At 45.8% G+C, this 24,103-nt stretch overlaps 1 protein-coding gene across 4 annotated transcripts in view; it reads left to right on the plus strand.

The window, feature by feature from the left end:
* The window catches only part of slit1a (slit homolog 1a (Drosophila)), a 90,130-nt gene that overhangs the window by 61,007 nt on the left and 5,020 nt on the right, over window positions 1-24,103 (plus strand). The window contains exons 10-34 of one of the 4 annotated variants that reach the window (XM_076742822.1): window positions 3,256-3,327; window positions 5,887-5,958; window positions 6,061-6,132; window positions 6,380-6,523; window positions 8,054-8,217; window positions 9,250-9,273; window positions 12,115-12,259; window positions 12,499-12,573; window positions 12,650-12,793; window positions 12,882-13,025; window positions 13,113-13,279; window positions 14,081-14,213; window positions 15,873-15,941; window positions 16,024-16,095; window positions 16,426-16,497; window positions 20,137-20,208; window positions 21,346-21,509; window positions 21,599-21,723; window positions 21,821-21,918; window positions 22,017-22,156; window positions 22,349-22,442; window positions 22,582-22,719; window positions 22,820-23,048; window positions 23,153-23,283; window positions 23,403-23,596. In XM_076742822.1, the coding sequence (XP_076598937.1) occupies window positions 3,256-3,327; window positions 5,887-5,958; window positions 6,061-6,132; window positions 6,380-6,523; window positions 8,054-8,217; window positions 9,250-9,273; window positions 12,115-12,259; window positions 12,499-12,573; window positions 12,650-12,793; window positions 12,882-13,025; window positions 13,113-13,279; window positions 14,081-14,213; window positions 15,873-15,941; window positions 16,024-16,095; window positions 16,426-16,497; window positions 20,137-20,208; window positions 21,346-21,509; window positions 21,599-21,723; window positions 21,821-21,918; window positions 22,017-22,156; window positions 22,349-22,442; window positions 22,582-22,719; window positions 22,820-23,048; window positions 23,153-23,283; window positions 23,403-23,596 (2,954 nt within the window). The remainder of the gene's footprint in view (window positions 1-3,255; window positions 3,328-5,886; window positions 5,959-6,060; window positions 6,133-6,379; window positions 6,524-8,053; window positions 8,218-9,249; window positions 9,274-12,114; window positions 12,260-12,498; window positions 12,574-12,649; window positions 12,794-12,881; window positions 13,026-13,112; window positions 13,280-14,080; window positions 14,214-15,872; window positions 15,942-16,023; window positions 16,096-16,425; window positions 16,498-20,136; window positions 20,209-21,345; window positions 21,510-21,598; window positions 21,724-21,820; window positions 21,919-22,016; window positions 22,157-22,348; window positions 22,443-22,581; window positions 22,720-22,819; window positions 23,049-23,152; window positions 23,284-23,402; window positions 23,597-24,103) is intronic. The other 3 variants (XM_076742824.1, XM_076742823.1, XM_076742825.1) reach the window with 3 other exon arrangements.

Here is a 24,103-nt window from a genome sequence, read left to right on the forward strand (position 1 = left end):
GCCTGACATGGTACGGCAACACAGTGATTTATGCACGGTGAGAAAAAGGGAGGATGAAGGGATAAAGCCAGCGGTCGCATTGCATGTTCTTCCAAGGAGCATGTGTGTAGTTAGGAGGACAGAGCAAGTTTCTAGGTCTCCTCTTCCCCATGGGGTCTGTTTATAAATACCCAGCGAGCATGGAAGTCACAGATCCCATGTTCCCCAACAACCCTGACCCATTTCTAGTGCAGTGATGTGCTCAGTTTCCTAATTTGGACATGCAGTTCACACTTCAGCATATCTGATTCAATGACCACCCACGAAACACTGAGATATTTTAAATCATTTAAGAGTCTTAGCACATCCTGTGTATTGACTTTTGAGATGTAAGTAATTCAGCCTCACCTGTACATTTTTACTTGTTTTATGATTTGGAGACGGACGTGATCTATGAGCTGAATAACCAGCTAAAGGGAGAACAGGGAGAGAGCTGAAGGATAGCTCTGCCATGCACTGGTTTTATAGACAGGAGATTCTCTCTGCACAGCAGATGAGTGAAGGGATTTTAAAAGTCTCCTGCCCTTCACATCTAATTGGTGCTTAACTGTGTCCTGCTAATAAACTCTACTATGTTCTGATTCATCTTTTACAAGACCGGGGTGAAACCCTGGCTTACATCATGTGCATTCCTCCTGTCCTGCCCATCAGAGCCTTACCATACAGGTTATATTCCCACAACGCTCTTTCTTTCACTCTTTCTTCTCCTCTCTTGATTTTTTTTTTTTTTTCGCCTCCACATTTCTCTCCGTCTTCTCTCGCTCTTTGCCGGCTCGCCAAATCACCACAGGCGGGTTCGAGGAGCAGATCAGCGGTGAAGGAATGAAAAAGGGATGGGGCAGGGGGGATTCCGCTCAGTAATTTGGTGCAGCAGGTTTGATCTGTGCTTGAAGTTCATTATAAAATCAGTTTCAATTACAGCAAGGCGGGCTGCTGGGTATCAAGGCCAGCCTAATGCCTTGTTAATGAGGCACTCGGAAACTCACATACACACACAAACACACACATGCTGCTCTCATTATGTACAAATCGGAGACCTGCAACCTTCTTGCCCTGCTCTCCCTTAATGAATGCCAGTGTTGTGTTTATGGCTGTGGGGATGTGAGCTGCTTTCTGTACTCCTCTCTTGTGAGAGCAGGCCCAGTTAGCCTAAACACTACCACAACAGATTATTATGCACCATAGTCTCTGTCTGCAGTGACTGAACTCTGCCATAAAAATCCCCCCCATGCCTTTCATCCGCTGCTGCGGTCCTGCCATCCATTTCTGACTCACGCACGCACTGGGTGAATACCCAAAGGCATAATGTGTTTCCCCTTAATGAAAACCATGCTCAGACCCTAATGAAAAGGATGAAGACCATTGATTTGGCTGACACAAACACCAGCTCACAGACACACACAGACAGGCACACATACAAATGTTCAGTCTGATAAATTGGATGGGAACCATTGATTGGCTGTTCGAAGGCGACTCTGAGAGATTGTCTCTTCTTTCTGTGCCGATTGAACAGAGCGGCTCCTTTGTTGATTGGAGGGATTAAGTCGCTTGCACATATCGATCTGCGAGGAGTGACAACGTGAAGGCTAAAAAGTTGTCAGACAGCATTGTGTGCTCTTGTCTGGCTCGGAGGGTCTCTTACCGACACCAGAGTAGCAGCACTGAAACACATGCAAACAGCACGGAGAGTGCCAGACTAGTTTGGACCAGTCAGACAGACTGGTTGATGAGAGAAGGCGCTAAAGCCACTTGGCCCACCACTCTGCCGCATGGTGAGGGCAGAGGAACCACAGCACTGTCACTCTGCTGTAAATCCATGGACACATTGGGACAGGCAGACAAAAACAGACAGAGAGAGCATGTAGACCGCAGGAATCTGTGGTCTGGAATCACTGCTATCCTAAGAATGCCAATTGCGCTCCTATATCGCTTCGTAAACGTAGGCCACTCCTTTGAAGGGGGAAGATGCTTGACTGAAAAATTTGGAGACTCAAAACTGTTAAGTGGCTGCGGCTAATGTGTAACAAAACATTCACCCCCCATGATTAGACATAAACACAGCAATGCAGGAGGCCCAAGAGGCATGCAGTAAATGTGAAATGTCTCTAATAGAATAATTAAATCCTGTGGAAATGGTTCTGCGCCAACAATTTGCATTCTTAAGAGGGTGATGGTTAAGTCTATTAACAATGTTCTGCTTGCTGAGGAGTTTTGCAGATTTTTGAATATTTCTCATTTTCCTGTGGCGACAAATAGCATTTTAATGATCGTTAGATTCCGTCGTAAGCCACTGGACTACCACACCTCACGCCATGCCTCCCGTCCTGCAGCCACTTCCTCTGCTGGGAGGCAGCATGGTTGGACGGCCAGACAGGCCCACAGCTGGCTCCCTCCGGGCCCTGCTAAGCCTTGTTAAGGACAGTTTTAAAAGCTGTGAAGTGACCTGCAGATAAACAGCCCTCTGCCAGCTACACAAGGGAATAGTTCTGGGACTGAGCTGGGTCCTAAGTAGCAGCCGGCCTGAGACACACAGACATGCATGCCCACACTAATGGGGTTTAGCGATGTCTGTTTCCCTGCCACCATCTGAGAATGATTAGACTCTGTGACTGTTCTGAACTAAATGAAGTGCATGTTTGTCTGTGTATTTATTTCAGTCTTTTGACAGTGTTTTACGGTGAGATTGTGTTGGAGTTTTTTTCTTGTCAACTGCGCTTTGACAGCTCTTAGGCTCACAGGAAAAAGTAAACTAAAGAAGTAATATTTCACCAGGCTGCAAACGTATCAGTGGACACTTTGCAGACACCCAGAGGATAAAGACAAATTTCACAAGAACAAGTGAGGTCATTATTGATTTCAGGATCTCATATGAGAACAGAAGTGCTGGACACTGTAAATGTTATACCAAGAAGAAATATGACTTTTAGTGGACGGCCTTAACACCCTCCAACAAACTGAGACGGAGCTTTTTCCCCTCCAGTCCTCTTCCACAGCACTTTAGCATTCAGACTGTTTATTGGTTCTGAGGATGTTATGACTCCAACATGCCTGGACCTATTACAGCTGGGGAATAGATCTCCGCTAATATAATCAGGCCAATCACCAAGGGTCAAAGGTAATGGGAGGATTACTCAGCTCTGTTGCCATGGAGAAGTCTATTGTTTGCTTAACTGATGGTATCTCCTCTCCTCTTTTCTCCTCTCCTCTTTTCTCCAGACGTCTGGAGCAGAATGGGATTAAGTCTGTTCCTCCCGGAGCCTTCTCTCCCTACAAGAAACTGCGTAGGATGTAAGTACAGCCGTACACTCACCTCAGGGCTAAATAATACAGACGAGAACAAGAAGTTGAGGGCTGGAAAAAGAAGCGACAATTGGCAGTTTTCTCATTCCACTCCTAAGGAGCATGAAGTATTTATTTTGTCTGGGCCTGAAGAACATAGTCTTGTTCTCAGGCTTTGGGTGGCATGGAAAGCAAGCACTCAGATGCTACATGAGCATAATAACAGCTCTCATCTTTCACTGCTGTACACTGGTATTCCCCTGGCTAGCGCTGTGTCCAGTCTGTGTTGTGCCTGCGTCGGCACTGCGGCTGGGATGATGATGAGGGGACAGAGAGTGTGCTGGAATGAGGGCTGAGGCTTCGCTCTCTCTGGGAGTGAACAGTGACAGGCTGGTAGTTGAGACTGAGTGGTTTTTCACCCGTTGAACCAGCTGTCCGGTCGCCCGGCCAGCACACACCAGGCAGCCAAACCCATAACTCCAACACCACCAGGCCTGACCGACATAGCAACAGGGAGACGGAGGAAACGGAAGGTCAGGGAGTTTCTCTGCCCTTCTCAAAGGATTCCTCACTGTTTTCATCATCCAGGGACAGTTTGAAGTTCAGATGAGGTGAATGCAGAGCAGACTGAAGCAGCTGCTCTCTCAGTGTAACTTCAGGGAAGTCTCAAGGGAAATTAACAGTTATTTGTCCAAAAATAAATGGCAAAAAATGATGTTGTTTAGTTAAAAATTGTGAACAATGTGGAAAGGAAACCCCACAACTAAAAGTTTGAAATATTTTACAAAACAGGGTGCTTACTTTACTGAATGTGATGCAAACTTTCATGGTTTTCATAGAGTATATCAAAACCAGATTCAGCGGCAAGCTGGCAGATTCAACAAATCCAAATATCAACAAACTCTACTTAACAAAATTGTAGCTTCCCTGACCCTGGACTTACTGGAAATTACGATCTATTTGTTTGTTGTCACACAAGTAAATTAATGAAATGTTAATTTAATCTTAACCCCACAACAACTGGGCTAAATTTAACTAAATACTGTTGTTCGTCGATAAAAGCTGAATTTCACATTTATGTTAAGTGAAAGTCAAATAAAAATGTCTAAGCTTAACCCTCCAAAAAACAGAAACTGTTGTTCTTTAAGAAAAAATCTCCATAGAGCACACACACACACACACACACACACACACACACACACACACCAGATTTGATGGCAGTGAGAATGTGTTGTTCTCCTCCATCTGGTCCTCCAAACAGACATGACCTGCTACTGTTGCTGATTCTGAATTTAGCAGCAACAATGCCTGGCCGCATGTCTGTGTTGACCCTCGGTGCCTCTGTTTATTCAGCTGGCTCTGTGCCCTCGCTGGCCCGGCTTGTCCTGTGTCCAACACCCTCGGTGCACACAGCGTGTAGACAGCATCAATACATCATGATGAATGTGGTCCCTCTCCTGGGCCAGGCTCTGCAGATGTTCACATGTATGTTTCATATTTAGTGGTATTTTTTTCTGGCAATGTTATGTGTGGAAAATAGTTGATGTTTGATGATAAGGCAACGTTAGGTAAGTTAGATATAGGCTTTGGTGTGTGTGTGTATTTGTTTATTTGTGGTGTGTGCAGGTATGTGTGCAATGCCTCTCAGGACCCTGCATGTCCTCTTCTCCCAGTAAATACCAACCACACACATTCTCTCTCACCTTGTCCCAGTTTGGATGACCTACACATGAACCGCTCCTGAAGACAAGGGATGCAGTAACAGCCCTCACACACCGACACATACACAAACACACCAGTGTCTGAGTTTACAGACACACACCAGTGCACATGTTGGCTCCATCGCTGCGTTTTCATTTCCAGGAAACCTCAGTCCTTTGCAAGAAGACAAATGGCTACTTATTTAACTGTTACCCCCAAATGAGAAAATATCCCTCTTCTTCACCACATGATGATTTTCCTTCAAAGGTATCCAGTCGGCTGGAGTTCAGTCCACATACTCCATTAACTCTCTCTCTCCATCTGTCTTTCTCTGCTTCTGTCCTACTGTTCCTCATTTACAGTTGCATTTACTCACACAGACACACAGTCACATAAACACATAGACACACAGGCTTAGTGGTTACCCTGTGGGGAGAGGCCTGTGGATCCTATTAACAACGGCTATGTTCAGAGGCAGTCTACTGTATTTCGCTTTGGATTTCGGCCCTGCACCCCATTTTTACTCACACACGCTCGCCATGATACAACACAGTGCCATTTGATAGGCCGCAAATAATACAAGTAAATGTTTTGATTGGCTACGAGACTCCTGCCTGCTCCTTTTCATCAAATCCCTAGAAGGGACGCACCATCAAATATGGGAGAGAGCTGGAACTCGTCCTCATCCAACTCACACTACATTTACTTCTCCTCTTGCGCCAGAGACAGACAGCATCACATCCACCCCACCTTTCTATCAGTGTGACACCCAGGTGAGAGTGGGGTCAAACCTCCCACAGAAACGGGGCTTTTTCCCTAAAATCTGCACTTTCTTGACTAACTCTCTGGCCTTCTTCTCCAACGCAGAGACCTGAGCAACAACCAGATCTCGGAGATAGCTCCTGATGCCTTCCAGGGGCTGCGCTCCCTCAACTCCCTGTAAGTGGCCCCCGGGCCAAGTTTGTGCATGTGTACATGCATAAATATCCATTCAGTTGTCAATTCTCGTGTTTAAAGTAAGACTGTGTTTTGATTTCCCAGCGTGCTGTATGGAAATAAGATCACCGACCTGCCCAAGGGGGTGTTTGATGGCCTCTACGCCCTGCAACTGCTGTAAGCAGAACACACACACTCTGCTGATCCACTGCAGACATATACTGAATACCAGGCATCCTTTACTCCCACTCAGTAAAGGAGTCATAACCTTCAAATAAACTTTGTAGCTGTGCATAGTTTTCTAGATGGAATGCATAATGAATGAATGAATAAAGAAATTCTGACAAGCTGCTTCCCTCTCTTTTCCTCCTTCCCTCCTTCTTCCTTCCTCCCTCTTTCTTCCTTGTCTTCCCCTTTCTTTCAGGTTGCTGAATGCCAATAAGATTCACTGCGTTCGTGCCAACGCCTTCCAGGACCTGCAGAATCTCTCGCTGCTATCGCTCTACGACAATAAGATCCAAACCCTCGCCAAGGGCACCTTCACTTCACTACGAGCTATACAGACCCTGTGAGTCAAACGCACGCACACACACATAAACGCGCTGCTGTACACGCTCTGACATATACTGAGCCATCGCAATAAAACATGAGCCAGCACAGGAGTTGTTTACGTGCAGGTCTGTGTAATAAGACAGGAATGGGATCATGAGGTAGAGAGGAGAGTAAATCCATCATCTTCAAAAACACACGGACACACGCAGGTTCTGCGGGCAGATCGAGATAAAAAACACACACACCACACCCACTCCTTCACCACTGTTACCCAGACTGCACCACTTCTTTCTAAATGAATGCCTCCTTTTTTTATCTTTTCCAATAAACAAGGCAAACCACATGCTGTTATCAATACAGACCCCACACTGTGCCATCTACCATGTCTGAATCACACTGCATGACGTATGCAAATACAAGACACCTGTTGAGGATGATAGATAGGGCTGCCCCTTGGCTCACCACACACACACACACACACACACACACACACACACATACTGTAGAGGGCACTGGGTTTAAGGGCATTCTGAAGAGGGGCTAAAAATACACGTACAGCCTTCCCTCAGTCTCTGGTCTCCCAAGCTGATGACATAATTTGGATTGTATCAGACACTCTGTAAACTGAAGTAGGGCTGTGTGATGTGGTTAAATTCAACATGACGATATCCATAAGCAAACTCTGGAATATTACACTTCACAATATCTGCACACAATGTTACACACAGTTGCCAGTTAGCCATGAAGAGCTAAAACTCGAGCAGTCTGAAACAACAGTCGTATAAATCCAACCTTCGTGAAGTTAGAATGTTAGAAGAAGAAGAAGTTAGATGCTGATTCAGTTTTATGGTCATTTCAGATGTTGTAGTTTTTTATTATATTCTGTCAACCCCCAAACATTGGAAACACTTCTCTGCCTCTCACAGTATAATTCACCAGCAACACCAACTAGAGCCAAAATAACCAGAGAGCTGATTCAGTGAATCACACTAGGTCAAATGTATGAAAAATTTAACTAATAAACAAACTGATGTTCAGAGCAATTCATGCCTTCTGCTGTTCTGCAATGAATAAAACAGGAACTTCAGGAATTAATTTGGCTGTTTTTTCAGTACAGTTGGCCCAGAATCATTCATTTGGACAACAAACATTTTTATAATATTAAAGAAATAGTTTCATATTTTTTGAAAGGATGCCACAAGTTAGATTAGAAGCGCACTGCAATGTTTGTTCAGTAAATACAACGCTACAGCCAGAAATCAGTTAGCTTAGCGTAGCACAGACAGGGGGGCAGCTAGCCTGGCTCTGTCACTGACAGACTGAGCTAAACTAGCTGTTTCCCACTGCTTTCACACTACATTACACTGACCAGCTGCTGCTGATGTACACCTGTACATGTTCTGATGTCTAAATATAAACATACAACTTGTAACTTCCATTCTTGGCCTTTACCCCATCAGTTTTCATGTGTGTTCCTCCCCTCCGCCCCTCTCCTCCCTTACCTTCCCCTTTCTCTCCAATCTCCCCCTCCCTCTCTGTTCTCCAGTCACCTGGCCCAGAACCCATTTATTTGTGACTGTAATCTGAAGTGGCTGGCAGACTACCTGCGCTCCAACCCCATCGAGACCAGCGGCGCCCGCTGCGCCAGCCCTCGCCGCCTCGCAAACAAACGCATCGGACAGATCAAGAGCAAGAAGTTCCGCTGCTCCGGTAGGCGGCGTCTCAGCGTCACTGTCTCCCTATTATTCCTCTCTCGGGGTCTCTATCTGTCAGACAGGCTTTGTTTTTTTTTTATTCCACTTGTCTCTCAATGATCTTCTCTAACCTTCTTTCTTTCTCTGCTGGAAGTGGCTATTATCTCTGCATTGTTCCTGCTGCCTCATACCACATTTAATGAGCAACCATTCCTGGCAAAAGGTTTTATTCAGCCTATCATTTGCTGCGTCGGTGCTCCTCAATCAATATCCCCCAGATGAACTTGGGGCCAAGGAGAGAGGGATCGCTCGCTGTTTCTCCATTTCCCCTCCATATTACCACATCGTGAGTCTGGTTTCAGATTCAAACCGCAGTGGGCTGAGATCACCAGTCGAGGCTGGTATTTGGGCTAGAGTTTCTCTGCGTGCCCACCATTCCGCTGCCCTCTGCCAATCTCAGGCTCCCCTCCCTCCATCTCCATCTCCCTTTGCCCACTCATCGCTCTCTGGCTGCCAGGCTCAGGTTTCCCTCACACCCCCTCATCCCTTCACTCCTCTGCATTGCACTAGCCGAGCCTCACCTTCTCCACTCCCTCCACCCTGTGCCCACTATTGTGTTTATGCACTGTGCTACGCCGTCTGGCACTCTGCACTGCTGAGGTTTCACACTTCTTTATAGCCTCATTTGTTTGGCGAGACCTAGTGAAGAAGGGAGTCCATGTGTTTTCCTCTTTCTTTTTTTTCCTTTTTTTTGGTTTTTTCCTTCTTTCTTTTTTCTTTCTTTCTCACTGTCTCCTTCTTTCCCTCATGTCACTCTTCCTTAGCAACAGCCAAATATTTACCACCTTTTAACATCGTTGCAAGTTTCTCCACATTGCCATACACAGAGACAGTCCCAGGCTTCTCTGTTTAACTGTCATATACCTTGCATCATGTGTCGTCATATATAAGCTCTATATATGACTGTTCTGAAGCATAGCGGCACCACAGCTATGCAGACCAGACTTGTTTCACTGACATCCGTCCCTCTTTCTTTTCTCCATCACAGCCAAAGAGCAGTACTTCATCCCAGGTGAGTGGCTCGTAAATGTTCACACTTATCATTGTCTACCTCTTTTCTTTAATTATCCACCCGCGGCCATGTAGTGGTGTCATTTTTTCCATTACCTACCGTTCATTAACCATAAACTTCTCCCACAGGTTAAAGGATAATTTCAGTTTATTACAACTTGGCTCCTGTTTTCAAAGTTTTGCCATCATTCCTTTGGTGATAAAGACATTTTATTTACCAAGTTAATTGGTGAGAGCTGGGAACATGGCAACGTTGCTAAAAATAAGTCAGACATGGAAAAAACACAAGCATTCAGATGATCATACAGGTTTTGAACCAACCCACAGGAAAACTTGCATGGAGGAGGAAAAACAAGAGAAACTGCCTGTTGTTTACTTCCCTCTTCAGCTCTGACCTACTGTACTTGCTATAGTTGTGTGCAAGCTGTTTCCCTGTGTAAGGAGGGCTTGTCACCAATATTTCTGATGCACTCACTAGTTTTTATTCCATCATGTGTTGAAGTAATGTCCACAACTATGAAAGACTCCATTTGTAATAGACCAGAATCATCCCTTAATGTGGATGATGTTTGGACAAACTTCAGAGGCAGTGCCCTGTACAGGAAAACATTGGGCATTTAAGGGTAAAAGTTGTGCATGCTGGTGGTCATCGGTAGGTATTTATACATGTGAGAAAAGCTAATTGGCTAACTCTGTGGGTGACTTTACCTATGCGTGCATTTTAGTGTGATATACGTGTGAGAGCGTCTGTTTCTCCTCAGCTCTGTTTTCCTAGCAGTCTCTGCAGATAGAGTCAAAAGGAAGTGGCTCTTTGCTTTGGCACGAGCACAGACAGTCACTCACCAAGAGGGGCAGAAAAGAGGGGAGGGAGAGAAGGACAGGGGGGAAGGAAAGTGTGTCCTTTCTATCAGTAAAAGCTAAAGAAAATAAAGCCCACCAGAGGACCCAGATTCCTATCAGCGGATGTTTCCGGACCTCTTAACAAGAGCACTTCCAAGAAAATAACTAGGAGGAGCAGTGATGTGTGTCAAACTCCGTGTGTGTGTGTGTGTGTGTGTGTGTGTGTGTGTGTGTGTGTGTGTGTGTGTGTGTATAAATTAATGTCTCTTTGTGTGCCAAGCTGAGATAAAGCTCTGCACTGGCTTAGAGAACAAATGGGAGTACTATGTAAGCAGAAGGAAGATCAAAGCCAAATGTGATTAATGAGAATTTCACCCTCCCTGAATGATAACAATAAAAGCCTCCACAATACACACACGCATGCACTCAACACACACAATCGCTGACAGCACGGGAATTCCATAATACATCGATAATGAGGAACCAAGCTGCAGGGAATTATGAGAACTTCTACAACTCCAGCGATGAGTCATTTTGCGCCTCAGAGAGGGAAAAACCTCATCCCTCTCCTCCGTGTTTTCTCCAGTTTTGTTTAAATCTGCTGACAGTAAAAGTGTCGCCACCGCGCACTTGTGACGATGGCGATGACTCAGGCTCACGAATCTCCCCTGGCTCCTCTACATCCTCAAGATCAAAGCGCTGCGCTGTACTTTCATTGCTTCCTCTGTTGCAGGAAATGCCTTTTCCTGTTGTCTGGCCTGGCGAGGGAAAGTTCCTTAATGACCTGCATTATTGTGTCTATCTGCACCCTCCACTGAGCACTCACAGCTTCAGAAAAAGTCTTTGCACAGGCAGCCAGAGGAAGTTGTTTCTGCAGATGCAATTCACTCTCCCACTGTCCAACTGTATTCTAATAAAGTCAACGATGAGGGTTTGGGGTTTAGGTTATGGTTTCAAATGCTGCTCCCTTTATTTAGATGGATTTTTGATGCACAACCGTTGGATTTAGTCGTGGTTGTTTGAGGTTTTCCTGCTCATGACTGTGGTCTTGGGTGCTCCACGGTGTCCCACTGACGTAATCTCTAAACCTAAGGCCGAGAGGTGCACCGATGTGAGCATGCAAAAGGGAACAGAACACAAAACGATATCCTAACAGCAAACGCTGAGCTGTTCCCTCTAAATGGAACATATGCACACACATAAGCTCTACACGCACATACACTGAGACACAATACACACACTCACATAGACACACACACTGTTCTAAGTGGCTCCCAGCGCTGTTCCATTATTGAGGAGCCATGATGTAACTGGCAGCACGCTTTTTGGCACGTAACGTCTATTCATAGACAGAGGAGGTGCAGGAAAACGTCCCACACTCCCTTTGCTGCCTCTTTCTTGCTTTTCCTCTATCAGGACAGATGTCTCTCTGTACCTCCGCCATTCACCTTTCATTTCTGTCTCATCCGTCTCCTTTCACTCCTTCCTCCCTCTTCTTTCCTGCATGCATGTCCCTCAAGCCCTCCTTTTCCTGTTTCCTCCCCTTCGACTCCACCTGTCTACGCACGCTTCCTGTGCATCATTTCAACCACCTCTCTTCCACTGTCCTCTCTCTCTCTCTCCTGGGTGCTCTGCTTCACTGAAGCTGGCAGTCCAAATCCTCTTTGGCATCCCTATCTCAATCTCCCCTGCTCCTGTTCTTTTCACCCCACTGCTCCCACTCTATCACCTCTCTAAAATAACTCACCCTGACCTCCACCCTTCCATCCCCCCTCACCTATTCATCTCTCACCTACGACTAGTAGGAGAGCTGCAGCATGTTCTTAAGGGCACCTCAGGTTAAAGATTAGGTAGAGAAGCCGCCTTTTAGGTCGCAACAGGGCAAACTACTGATACACAGCCGTGGAGGGAACAGATGCGTGACTAAGAGCATCATGGGGAAATGAGGCTGATGTCATTTTGTGTTTAAAGAGTACACGTGTTTGCATTTTCTCCTGTTCAGGTACAGAGGACACCCGCCTGAATAATGCCTGCAACAGCGATCCAGTGTGTCCTCCCAAGTGCCGCTGTGAGTCCAACGTGGTGGACTGCTCCAACCTGAAGCTCACCAAGATCCCTGAACACATCCCTGCATCCACCAGTGAACTGTAAGCAATCAGGAAAAAAAAGTCTATTGCTAAAGGGGAAAGACAGAGGAGGAGCTGGAGTGAGCAACAAGAGCATGAAAAGACCTAAGAAAGAGTAAAGAGATTAACCCTTGAGTTTGATGTGAAAGGAATACAAAACTGGAGACCAAGCAAATTCAAAACCTCACTCTGAATATTTAAACTTTAATGGATGTGTTTGTTTGTTTGTGTGGTTAAACTCTTTGGACTTTTCTCTCTAGCCGCCTCAACAACAATGAAATCACCTCTCTGGAGGCAACTGGAGTTTTTAAGAGCCTTTCCCAGCTGAAGAAAATGTAAGGCAACCGTCCATTTTACTTTCCTCTAAACAGAATTACATTTACTTTTCTGACCTCCTTTTCCCTCCGACAGCAACCTCAGCAACAACAAGATCACAGAGATTGAGGATGGGACCTTTGAAGGTGCATCATCCGTCAATGAGCTTCACCTCACAGCCAATCAGATCGACTCGGTCCGAAGCGGCATGTTCCGTGGCCTTGAGGGGCTGCGTATGCTGTGAGCGACGCACAAACACACACGATCACACACTCAGGATGATATTTCAGATGTTTAGCCTGAAGTGTTTCGTTCTTTTGCTCTTTAGGATGCTGAGGAACAACAAGATTAGCTGTGTGCACAACGACAGTTTCACAGGGCTTCACAACGTCCGTCTGCTGTCTCTGTACGACAACCAGCTGACCACGATCACTCCAGGGGCCTTCGACACGCTGCAGACCCTCTCCACCCTGTGAGACCCTGGCACGCACACTACCTTCAGTCACACATTTCATGTTTCAGTGCTCTTACGACCTCTCTTGCCATCACCTTCTCCCAGCAACCTCTTGGCCAACTCCTTCAACTGTGACTGCCGGCTGGCCTGGCTCGGTGATTGGCTGAGGAGTAGGAAGATTGTGACGGGTAACCCTCGCTGCCAGCGTCCCGGCTTCCTGAAGGAGATCCCTCTGCAGGATGTGGCCCTGCCTGACTTCCGCTGTGAGGAGGGTGGGTGACGCCAAGACGCACAGAAGCCTGTCATGATTAAAGTGCAGCTTCTCTCTCTGTATGTCCTCGTCTAGACCGTATCTAAAGTTTTGTTGCAGCTTCTCCACTTTAAATGAAGTAATCTGTCTTTTTGAAAGGAGATAAACACCTTCGGTATAGGAGATGACCTCCACCCTGTGTGAAACAAACCTGTCTGGGTCTGAATGATGAAGATTTTTACTGCACTCTACTCTGCAATACGTTATGAGCAAGAGCTGCTTAAAGTGTCTGAGATCATCTTAAATAATGACCGCTATTGTGCGAGTCTTTTGTTTACTGGATAGATTGCTACTCAGCAGTTCCTAAGCTGCTGGTCGATGCCGGTCTGAGTGGAGCTATTGAGCTGTTTGCCTTATTGACCAGTCAGCCTATTTGCACCTGAATGAATGTTAGACTTGTCTTCAGGCCGCGGGCAGCTTCCATTCTTTGCTCTTGCTGGTCGATATTACATTAGTGAGGCTCCTCTCTCTCTGTCCTATTTTACTCTTCACATTTTTCACTTCCTCTTGTCTCATTGTCTCAATGCCTCAGCATCAGCTTGAAGGATTGTGCTGTTTTGGCACTGTCTCGCCTTTAGGTTTGCTTTGTCTTTCTACTCTCTCTACATTTTGTTCTACTCATCTCTTTTTACCAGGGACGACAGCTTCTTCTTTTGACTGTTCCCCATGTCTTTCCTGCCCTCTTGGTCATTCATCCTCTCTCTTCCTCTCTGGTGTTTGACTCTCATCTATCCCCTCTGTGTTTTTTTTTTTTTTTTCCCAGGCCAAGAGGAGTCAAGCTGTGTGCCCAGACCCCAGTGTCCCAGTGAATGCACTTGCCTGGAGACTGTGGTGCGCTGCAGTAACAAGCACCTCCACTCACTGCCCAAAGGCATCCCCAGAAATGTGACTGAACTGTGAGTTCCTTGGCATGAATTATGCCAATTGCATTTCTATCTTATCAGTTTGAGTTCCAGGTGTTTTTGTTCCTTTGTCTGGCTTTGATGGAGGCAGATCTGGAAAGGAAACCAAAAGAAACACTATGAAAGGAGGCAAAGAAAACATCTCATCATTTGGAGAAGGGGAAAGGAGTCAATAAACCCTGCAGTTATTCTCTCAGACATTCTTCTTCTGTGTTCCCTGCAGCCCTCAGGGCTAACACTGATGTCACTCTCACACTCAGAGCCAAGGATCAGTGTGTGTGTCTGTGTGTTTGTGTGTGTGTGTGTGCATACTTGTGTGCGGGCCAAAAGCCTGTCCACAGGAGCATAGGGGAGCAAGAGGACATTTTAATGAGCAGTTTTCAATGGAAAGGGGAGGGAATGGAATAGGTCTGGAACTTTCCAATACTGCTTCAAGTGGTTCAGACTGACTCACACACACACATACACACACAAAGATCCACACACACGCTGTGCAAACCTTAAGGCCTGTCATTGTCCCAGCAGGTGTGACCAGGTGTGCCCTTCTGGTCTGGGCTTTCATCTAGTCATCTGGAGAGTTTGCTACTCCATCATTATCCCAAGTGTCCTCTGCACCGTCATTACCTATCATTACCTCTCGACTCAAAGGCCCCCCTAACTAACCAGCGACCCCCCCTTGCCCTTCCCGCATTGAGTACAGTCAACAACAATTGCAGGAGAAAGCCCCTGCAGCTGCGCTCAGAGGGACCACATCCCAAATCAGCCATTTATCAAGGTGACGGCCCTCTGGTAGCACTTTGTTTTGGCAGTCAGCAGGGTGGTTGCATCCCTGCAGGCGTGATGTCAACTGCGGTGGCTTGTACATACATCAGTCTGTTAACACACACACATGCATTAACACACAGTGTGTGCACCTAGGTCACTTCAACAAATAGGGTGTTGGGTCAAATTCAGGAATTGCTGCTAAACAGAAATATACACATAAATGTCGATGAATGCAATACATTTGCCATTTCTGCCCAGTTATTCAAAGCCAGTAGAAGTGATATATAACCCAGTATGTGTCTGGAATAAGAGACATGGCATGACACACAACATTGTGTCAAAACATCTGAAAATGAACAGTAATTGAAAAGCAAAATATTCTGCTGCAATAACCATCACAAACTGTTCACAAAGTAAAATTAATCTGCTGACAAAAAGCAGAATCAAAATGTAGAATTGAATCGATTTTTAACACCAGCTGAAATCCAATTAATACAAGACGCTGCATCCTCGGTTACTGTAATTTAATACTTCCTTCATACAACTTGGCACCCTCTCTTTAAGTACCTTGGAGCTTGAATTTAGAAGATCATTATCTACTTTTTACGCCTTTCATGCCAAACGAATGTGAAAGAATTTGAGTGAATGAAGATATAGAGGGATTTTTGGTGGCTTAGGATGAGGTTACGGTTCGTTTGGTAACCCATTTTTCTTTTCCTTTGTTCCTTCTCACATTATTTTGTCATTTCTGTCATTAAAGTGGATACCTAACGTTCCATCTCAACATTATATTTCAGGATACATATCATATTTTGGTCTGAATGGATCTGAGTTGATTATATTATGTCCAATGACTCATTACGGACCTGTTTGTTTCTTTTTGTTCAGGTATCTGGATGGAAACCAGTTCAGTGTTGTGCCAAAGGAGCTGTCTGCCTTCAAATACCTGCAGCTGGTGTAAGTTTTCATCTGTCTGCCTCCTCCGCCTCACTGTGCACATCAATGCAGTGCACTTATGCCTTTTTAATTTTCCTTTCAGAGACCTGAGCAACAACAAGATCAACTCTCTGACCAACTCGTCCTTCTCTAACATGAGCCAACTCACCACTCTGTAAGTCCCAGCAAGGAGCTGGTACTTCATTCAACAATATCACACTGAAATCTATTAAGTAAATCTGGTAGTTCAGTGATGCACACAGAGCTTGGTGCAGGGTGAAGGGGCGTCTGGGCAGGTAGGCTGCAGTAACTGGAAACACTGGCCAGATGTTCCCAGTTAACTTGATGGCACCTCAGCTCCACCCTACCAAGAACCTGCAAAAGATATAACACACACACACGCACACACACACACACAAGGTATACAGGACCAAGAGCCTGGGACTGTCACATGGCTACAGAAGAATTTTAGATCTATACATATGTAATTATTTTTACATTGCAGAATCCTGAGCTACAACTCCCTCCGTTGCATCCCCAAAATGGCCTTCAGTGGACTGCACTCTCTCCGACTGCTGTGAGTTTATTTTTACATTTTAAATGCATGCATACATATGTATATGTTCACTTTAGTGTCGGCCGGGAGTTGAGTCTTAAAACCCTATTTTTAAAACAAAATGCATCTCGCCAGTGAGAGTTTCTTTTCTGTCCTGTGCAAGTCATGTTCTTTAAATGTTTCTTAGTTGTCACATAATATTGAGACAACACTCAAAACAGCAAGTTGATTTGAAACAACTGAAGTTATTTTGAAAGATGAAAGAAGAGACTCATTTTCAGACTAAATGAGTTATTAAGGAGGATATTTTTACAGCTTGCACTGACTACAGAGACGGTGCAGCAGATGCTGAGAATCTTTGATTGACTCCAGAGGACTGAAACGCAGTCTAAACAGTTATGACAGCTTATGAATTCACACACACACACAAACACACCCATACGCGCACACACTACGACCTATTTTCTCTGTTTAAATGTCAGCCACAGGGCAGCAGCAGCAGCGTTGTTCCAGTTCCTGCTCCTGCCCACACCTCGTCTTCAAACATCTGCCCAGTCTGCCTGTTCACCTCTAAATGCCCCGAGCTCATCACCGCCTCGCCATCAGGGCCAAACACGCGCCCCCACAACCCACTGTACAAAATCACTCTGACACTGATTACCAGGGAATGTTTGCCCCGCTAACCGTAATGGTTTTGATTCTGCCTCCGGGCTTTTATGAAGTTATGAAGTCTTTGATTGTGCATTCTCAGCGACCATGGGCTCCCCGTGGATGAATTGGTCTGCTAAATAACGGAGATGTAGGATGTAAATGCACCCGACAGACAGATGACGAAACCAAACCAATATTTGGACTTCCATCCAAAGATACAGCAGCTGGATGCCCCACACTTTAACTCAAATGAACAGTTGAGAAACAGAGACCAGGCCCAACAGCACTCCTTATGAGATTATGTATGCATCTGTGTGTGTGTGTGTGTGTGTGTGTGTCTGTGTGTGTGTGTGTGCGCCCGAACTAGTGTCTGTATGCATTGCCTACATGTTTGTCATCTACTGGCTTGGTGCCCGTTAGTATGTGTGTGGAAGTAGACATATCGGCCTTCCATGTGTGCTCATAGCAGGCACACTTTTTACTACTGACAACAAAGCTTCAACAAAGCCTCTTTTATACGGCGGGATTCGACCAAAGTCCCGATCATTACGAGGCACAAAGCGTAAGAGCCCTTTTAGCGTGGAATGAGAGTGAAGCTCGGTCATCATTAGCTGATGTCGCCTTGCTCGCCCAGGCGCGTTGCTTTGATCTCTAATGAAGCTGCGTCCGTTACTCCTGCTCTTACTCACTCACGCCACCTTCACTTTTAAAGTATTCCCTGTGCAAGTGTGCTAGACGCCATGTGAGGCCCTCCCCCAACACACACCCCCCATACAGGCTCAGAACTATATAGAAGCTCAGACACACACACATATACGTGCAGACTGTCTGGACTACCTTATTGTCTCAATCAGACAGGAGTCCAACTGAAGCAGAAAACTTTGATGTCTTTACTGCTGGTGTGATCAATCATAAGTCTCCCATTAAATGTCAGTTGGTGCCATGGCTGTTTTTTTTCTTAACTAAGCAATGCTGTGGGGGTGCAACAAAAGTGAAGCAACAATGAGCTGCATTTAATCATTTCGACTTTAAGACCCCACACAGGGTTCAAAGTTCAATGTTGGAAGCTTCATGGAAACCGCAGAGTGATGCCAAAGCCGGCTACGAGTGGGACACACTCATGCGAGCTCACACACACTGAGGTGCCAAAGCCTTTATAAAGCCGCACCTTCGGCTTTACAGAGCAGTAAAGAGGAGAAGAATCATTAACGCTCAGGGCTTCAAACAGACTGGGGGTCTGATCCTGGCATGGATGGGGTGCAGTTTGGTGCAAGCGTGCATATGTGTGTGCATGTGAATGTGTGTGTATGATGGTTGTGGTTTGAGCTGCAGATTAATAAGCTGCTAATTGGCCTGCTGGGTATTGGGTGTGAGGTGAGTGAGCTGAGAGAGAGCGCTAGGGCGTGGTCCGCCAGGGTTTGGGAGGGAAGCTGTGAGAAAAGAAAGTGATATGAAAGAGTGTGAAAGGGAAAGAAAGTAAAGGCGCTGGATGCAGTGCTGTGAGTAAATGCCAGTATGCTCCTCAGAGGACTCACAGAATCTCAAAGCATTATTAACTGGCTGCAGGTGAACAAGTCTGTGTGAAAACATTGAACAAGTTCAGTGTGACCAGCCTGTGCAGAACTTCTTATTAGCTATAAACCATTATTTTGCTGGTCCAGACACATCAAATGCAGTAAGTCGACATAGGTGAGATAGAGTGATGTAAAGACGTACAGCTGTAGAAAAGAAAAGAGACACACAGAGAGAGAATGTAAGTACAAAAGCGGATCAGGTTTCTTCCTGGAGACTCCCTGGCTCCTTTCTCCCAGGAGATCTCTGCCTGGCTGGCACACTGCTGCTGGCTCTGTGCCCTCAGTATCCTAACTGTTCTCTGACTACCACAAACCGACTGCTTACTCCACACTAATGAGCATTCTTTGCTGCACAAGGGCCAGTTAACTTGTTGTCTCAGACAGTTGCATTGTATATTTTCCCTTTCGTGCTACAGCACCGCTCTGCATCCTTACACCTGACTCTTCCACAAGCTTAGTGGTAATTCACGGATCAAACAATGAAGGAATTAGGGTTTCAAAGTTGTTTATACATCGGTTCTCTTCATCCAGGCACAGAGAGCAGCTGTGTCACATTTTGGTACTGTGGACTAAACTGTGGTAACATTAGAGCGCGGTCAGCTGAGGGTTGGAGGTGGTAATGACCCTGTGGATTACAGCAGCCATCAGTCATCTAGTCATTAAGCCACGCTGGCTTGTCACCCTGGACAGTAGTCAGAGAACAGCAAGGAAAGCAACAGTAGATACAAAACACTGCATATGCACACAGACATTTGTATTCGTGCCCAAGTTTGCAACCATGTGAATATACCTGTTAATCTTCACACACACAATTCAACTAACGGTTTTCATGGTTCTGCATGTGGCGCAACTCTGTTACCCCCTCCCTCTGTACACTTGTTGGCCCTGCCAGCCAGACGCACATAGAAACTTGACACCAGTCTTCCCCAGACTTACAGAGACTCATGTCCTCGCCAACTGCACAAGACTTGACCAGAAATACAAACCACCTACCACCCCACACAATACGGAAATATCCCTCAGCATCCTATCCTATTTCTGGTTTTAGTTGTACGGATAGCATGTAGGACAACAACTAATGTTTATTTCCTCTATTTTCTTGGGGTTTGTTTTGTTTTGTCTATAAAATATCAGAATTGAAGAAAAAGCCAATCACAGTCTTTGAAGATGACTTTTTCAAATTGCTCCTTTTGTCTGACCAACAGTTAGAGACATTCCATATAGATGACTGTGAAAACCAGCAAATCCTTACATTTCAGAAGCTCTAATGAACATTATTCAAATGCAAATATTTGGTCTTTTTTGGTTGCCATTTCATTTTCAACTCATCAGTGAACCATCTAGTCATTTCAGCTCTAACAGCAAAAGATTCACAAAAAAGCAGTTTTCCTCCTGAAATATGCTCATGATCACAAATTTTCTCTTCTGTCCTAAGGTCTCTCCATGGCAATGAAATCTCAGAGCTTCCTGATGGCATCTTCAACGACGTGGCCTCACTTTCCCACTTGTAAGTCGTGACACACACGCAAACAACTGTATACCCTAATGGCAGCCTATGTGATGCTGTCTGCTCTTACCAGACTTTGTGAAGTCTACACACACACGCACACACTCTCAGGCACTGAGGGGGTCTGGTCAGACAGCCTTAGAGTGTGGCTCACAGTGGCCTGTCTGTAGTCCTCTTTGGTGGGCTCCCCATGAGCCAAGCCCTCCCTTAATCAGCCGCAGTCCTGTGGTTAAAGCAACACACAGACCCCTCTACTGTCTCATCTCCCTGTCACATCTCCGAAACACACACACACACACACAGATGTTCACTCACACACACACACAGATTCTCCATGGTCTGTGGACTTTAGTGTTTGTTTTGGTTTGTTTATTTGTGTCTGTAATTTAGTGTGTGTCCGTCGGGTGTGTGCTTTGTGTAGCTGTGGTGTGGCTGTGGATGTGTGTAAAACTACACAGAGGTATCTTTGCTGTGTGCATTCTACCATCCGTCCTCGATATTCACATCGTCCCTTGGCAGTGACTGATCAATAGACCTATCAGTGTCAGGCTTGGAGAGGAAGAGGGGAGGATAGAGAGAGCTAGACAAAGACATTTTTCGGAGAGCGGTACAAGAGTCAAGGCTGCGTAAAAAAAAAATGGGGTGAAGGGAGGAACGGAGGGGAGCCATTGATCCACAGTCACAGTCAAGTGGCTTTCATGTTAGCAGATGTCAGGTGTCAGTTATTGGCCCGGCCTGAAAGATGAGCCTGTGTTCCACCGTAATGGAACAGCATTGATTCAGGAGTGTTTGTGCATCCAGCAGGAGGACAGAACGCCATTGATTCACGAGCACCATGACAGAAGTGGTTAAGAGTGCCTTCTGTTCACACCTTTGCCTATAATTGAGAAGCCCTCCTCCAGATGATATATTGCACAGAGTGGCATTGAGCATTAAACTGTTTTACTCTCAGACAAGCAGTTTGTATAGTACACCAAGTTGAATCTGGCATGGTTTGTTTTACATAAGGGTGTAGAGACATCTGCTGGTGATGGAGTGTACTGCAGTGACGCAGCCAGAATTTGTTACTGAACTAAATGAGGATTATAGCACAGCCATCCTAAATCATTAACACATTTATTCTCTCTGCTCTGTCAGGGCAATTGGTGCCAACCCCTTGTACTGTGACTGTCGCCTGCGCTGGCTATCTGACTGGGTGAAGACTGGCTACAAAGAGCCTGGCATCGCCCGCTGTGCTGGCCCGCTGGGCATGGAAGGCAAACTGCTGCTCACCACTCCTGCAAAGAAGTTTGAATGTACAGGTGAGCTATTGTGTTGGAAACAGAAATATAATGTAAGCAGCATTAGTATCTACATGCAATTGATTCCTGTCTTTCTTTCATTTCCCCAGGAGATGTTGATACTGCAGTGCTGGCCAAGTGTAACCCCTGTCTATCCAGTCCCTGTCAGAACCAAGGCATCTGTCACAGTGACCTGATGGAGATCTACAGGTGCAGCTGTCCACCAGGATTCAAGGTCAGAGCTGCACAATGCTGCCACCTATTTGTGAATGTCCACTTAAGTGTGCCTCAATGTGAAATTTATAGCAAAAAACTATTCTCTCTGCTCTCAGGGCAAGAACTGCGAGACGGCTCTGAATGCCTGTGTGAGTAACCCATGTGCCAACGGAGGAACCTGCCAAGTGAACGAGGAGGAGGAGGGACAATACAGGTGAGGAAGACGAGCTTTGAAATCAGTACGACAAAGGACTAAAATCTCATTAATCTAATAAAGAACTTGGTATGGTGACACGATTGTGTATGTCGCAGCTGCACATGTCCACTGGGTTTTGAGGGCCCCACTTGCCAAACCAACATTGACGACTGCGAAGACAACGACTGTGAGAACGGAGCAACCTGCATCGATGGGGTCAACAACTACACTTGTTTTTGTCCCCCCTACTACACAGGTTGGTGCACACAGCACAGTTTGATTCAAGAAACAACTGTACTGAAAAAATCATCCTGCACAAGCAAGCAAAATGTTTTGTGATCTACAGAAACTGGCTGGTATTTCTACTTACAGACGTGTTTTGCATCTAGCTGACAAACTGATTCAAATGGTTTCAGGTTTAATAATGTAAATACCTGCTTCTTTGTAGGGGATATGTGCGAAGAAATGGAGGATGTGTGTGCCCCTGGACGAAGCCCCTGCCAACATCAGTCTACCTGCCTCATCACCTCCACAGGACCCAAGTGAGTGTTTGCTGCCAGCAACATCAGACACAGCAGAAAATGCTGGAAGTACATATTGAACAATAGGTGTTATTTCTAGAATAGGAGACAGCCTTGTAATAATTCAGCCTGATTACAGTATCATGTTTGTGCATTGCAGGTGTGTGTGCTCTCCTGGTTATGTTGGCAATGACTGCAGTTTAGACTATGATGACTGTGAGGAGCATCGCTGTCAGAATGGAGCTCAGTGTATGGATGAGTTAAATGGATACTCCTGCATCTGTCCTCAAGGATACAGGTGAGAAGAAAACAAATTTAACATCTACAACATAGTTTCCTCTACTTTCAACATCAGAAAAACAAAAAATTTTAAATCCTTGCCGTCTTTCTCTCTGTAGTGGTCAGTTGTGTGAGGTTCCTCCATCTCCACTGTCCCTGTGCGAGCTGGCCGACTGCCAGAACAACGCCCCCTGTGTGGAGCGAGGAGGCCGCGCCCTCTGCCAGTGTCCTCCGGAGTTTGGGGGGCCACGCTGCGAGAAGCTGGTCAGCGTCAACTTTGTTGACAGAGACTCATACCTACTGCTCTCTGACCTCAAGAACTGGCCTCAAGCTAACATCACCCTGCAGGTATTCACAGAGTCTTAATGTGTGAACATGGATATGAGCGCTGCGAGTTGCCTTTCTGAAACGTGAATTATTCAAACACTTAATGCAACATTTCCCCTCTGTAGGTGTCGACAGCTGAGGATAATGGTATCCTGCTGTACAATGGAGACAATGATCATATTGCAGTAGAGCTCTACCAAGGTCACGTCAAAGTCAGCTATGACCCCGGCAGCCAGCCAGGACATGCCATCTACAGGTAAGGTGCCATGCACCATCTGATAGGCTGAAGTTTACATCACTGTTGGCTGATTCATGATGAAAAGGTGCCATTTGTATTTTCACATCCTAAGTCCAACCTTTGCTTTCCTTCACCAGTACTGAGACTATCAACGATGGCCAGTTCCACACGGTGGAGCTGGTGACCTTTGACCAGATGGTGAACCTGTCCATTGACGGTGGTCTCCCTACCACAATGGACAGCTTTGGGGCGGTGCGGCCCCTCAACGGGGAGGCTCCGCTATACGTGGGGGGTAGGGGCCCTCTCCAGAACACACCTCCCTCCTCTGCAGGCACTCTTAAACTACTACACTACTGTCAATCACCACCCCTCCCCCCTCGCTTTGTCACCACTGCAACCAACCCCTCCCCTCAACCATGCAACCCTTCAACCCCGTCCTACCTCCACCCAAACCCTGTCCTCCACCCACACCATCCCCTCCTCCATGACTGTGTTTGCTAGGGGCCGCATTTTAATTAGACCTCCCAACACATATTTGAATTGAACAATTTCCAAATTTCACCTCAACAGATAAAACACATTTGTTTCAGAAACGACAGATCACAACCTAAAGTGAACATACATCCCTTTTTAATCAATCAGATCTATTGTCAATACAGCACATTTTTACAGTGTGTATAGTACACCCTCTAGTGATTACAATAAGAACTACCAGACACAGTCTATACTTCAGATTTGTTCTGTATTTGCATGGATTTGCTTACTCAAAATGCAACTGTATTCATTTTTAATGTGTGATTTAGCCACTCTTGACAATCACAAAATTCCAAAATAACAT

This window comes from Chaetodon auriga, chromosome 11, assembly GCF_051107435.1.
Source record: "Chaetodon auriga isolate fChaAug3 chromosome 11, fChaAug3.hap1, whole genome shotgun sequence".
NCBI classification, from domain to species: Eukaryota; Metazoa; Chordata; class Actinopteri; order Chaetodontiformes; family Chaetodontidae; genus Chaetodon; species Chaetodon auriga.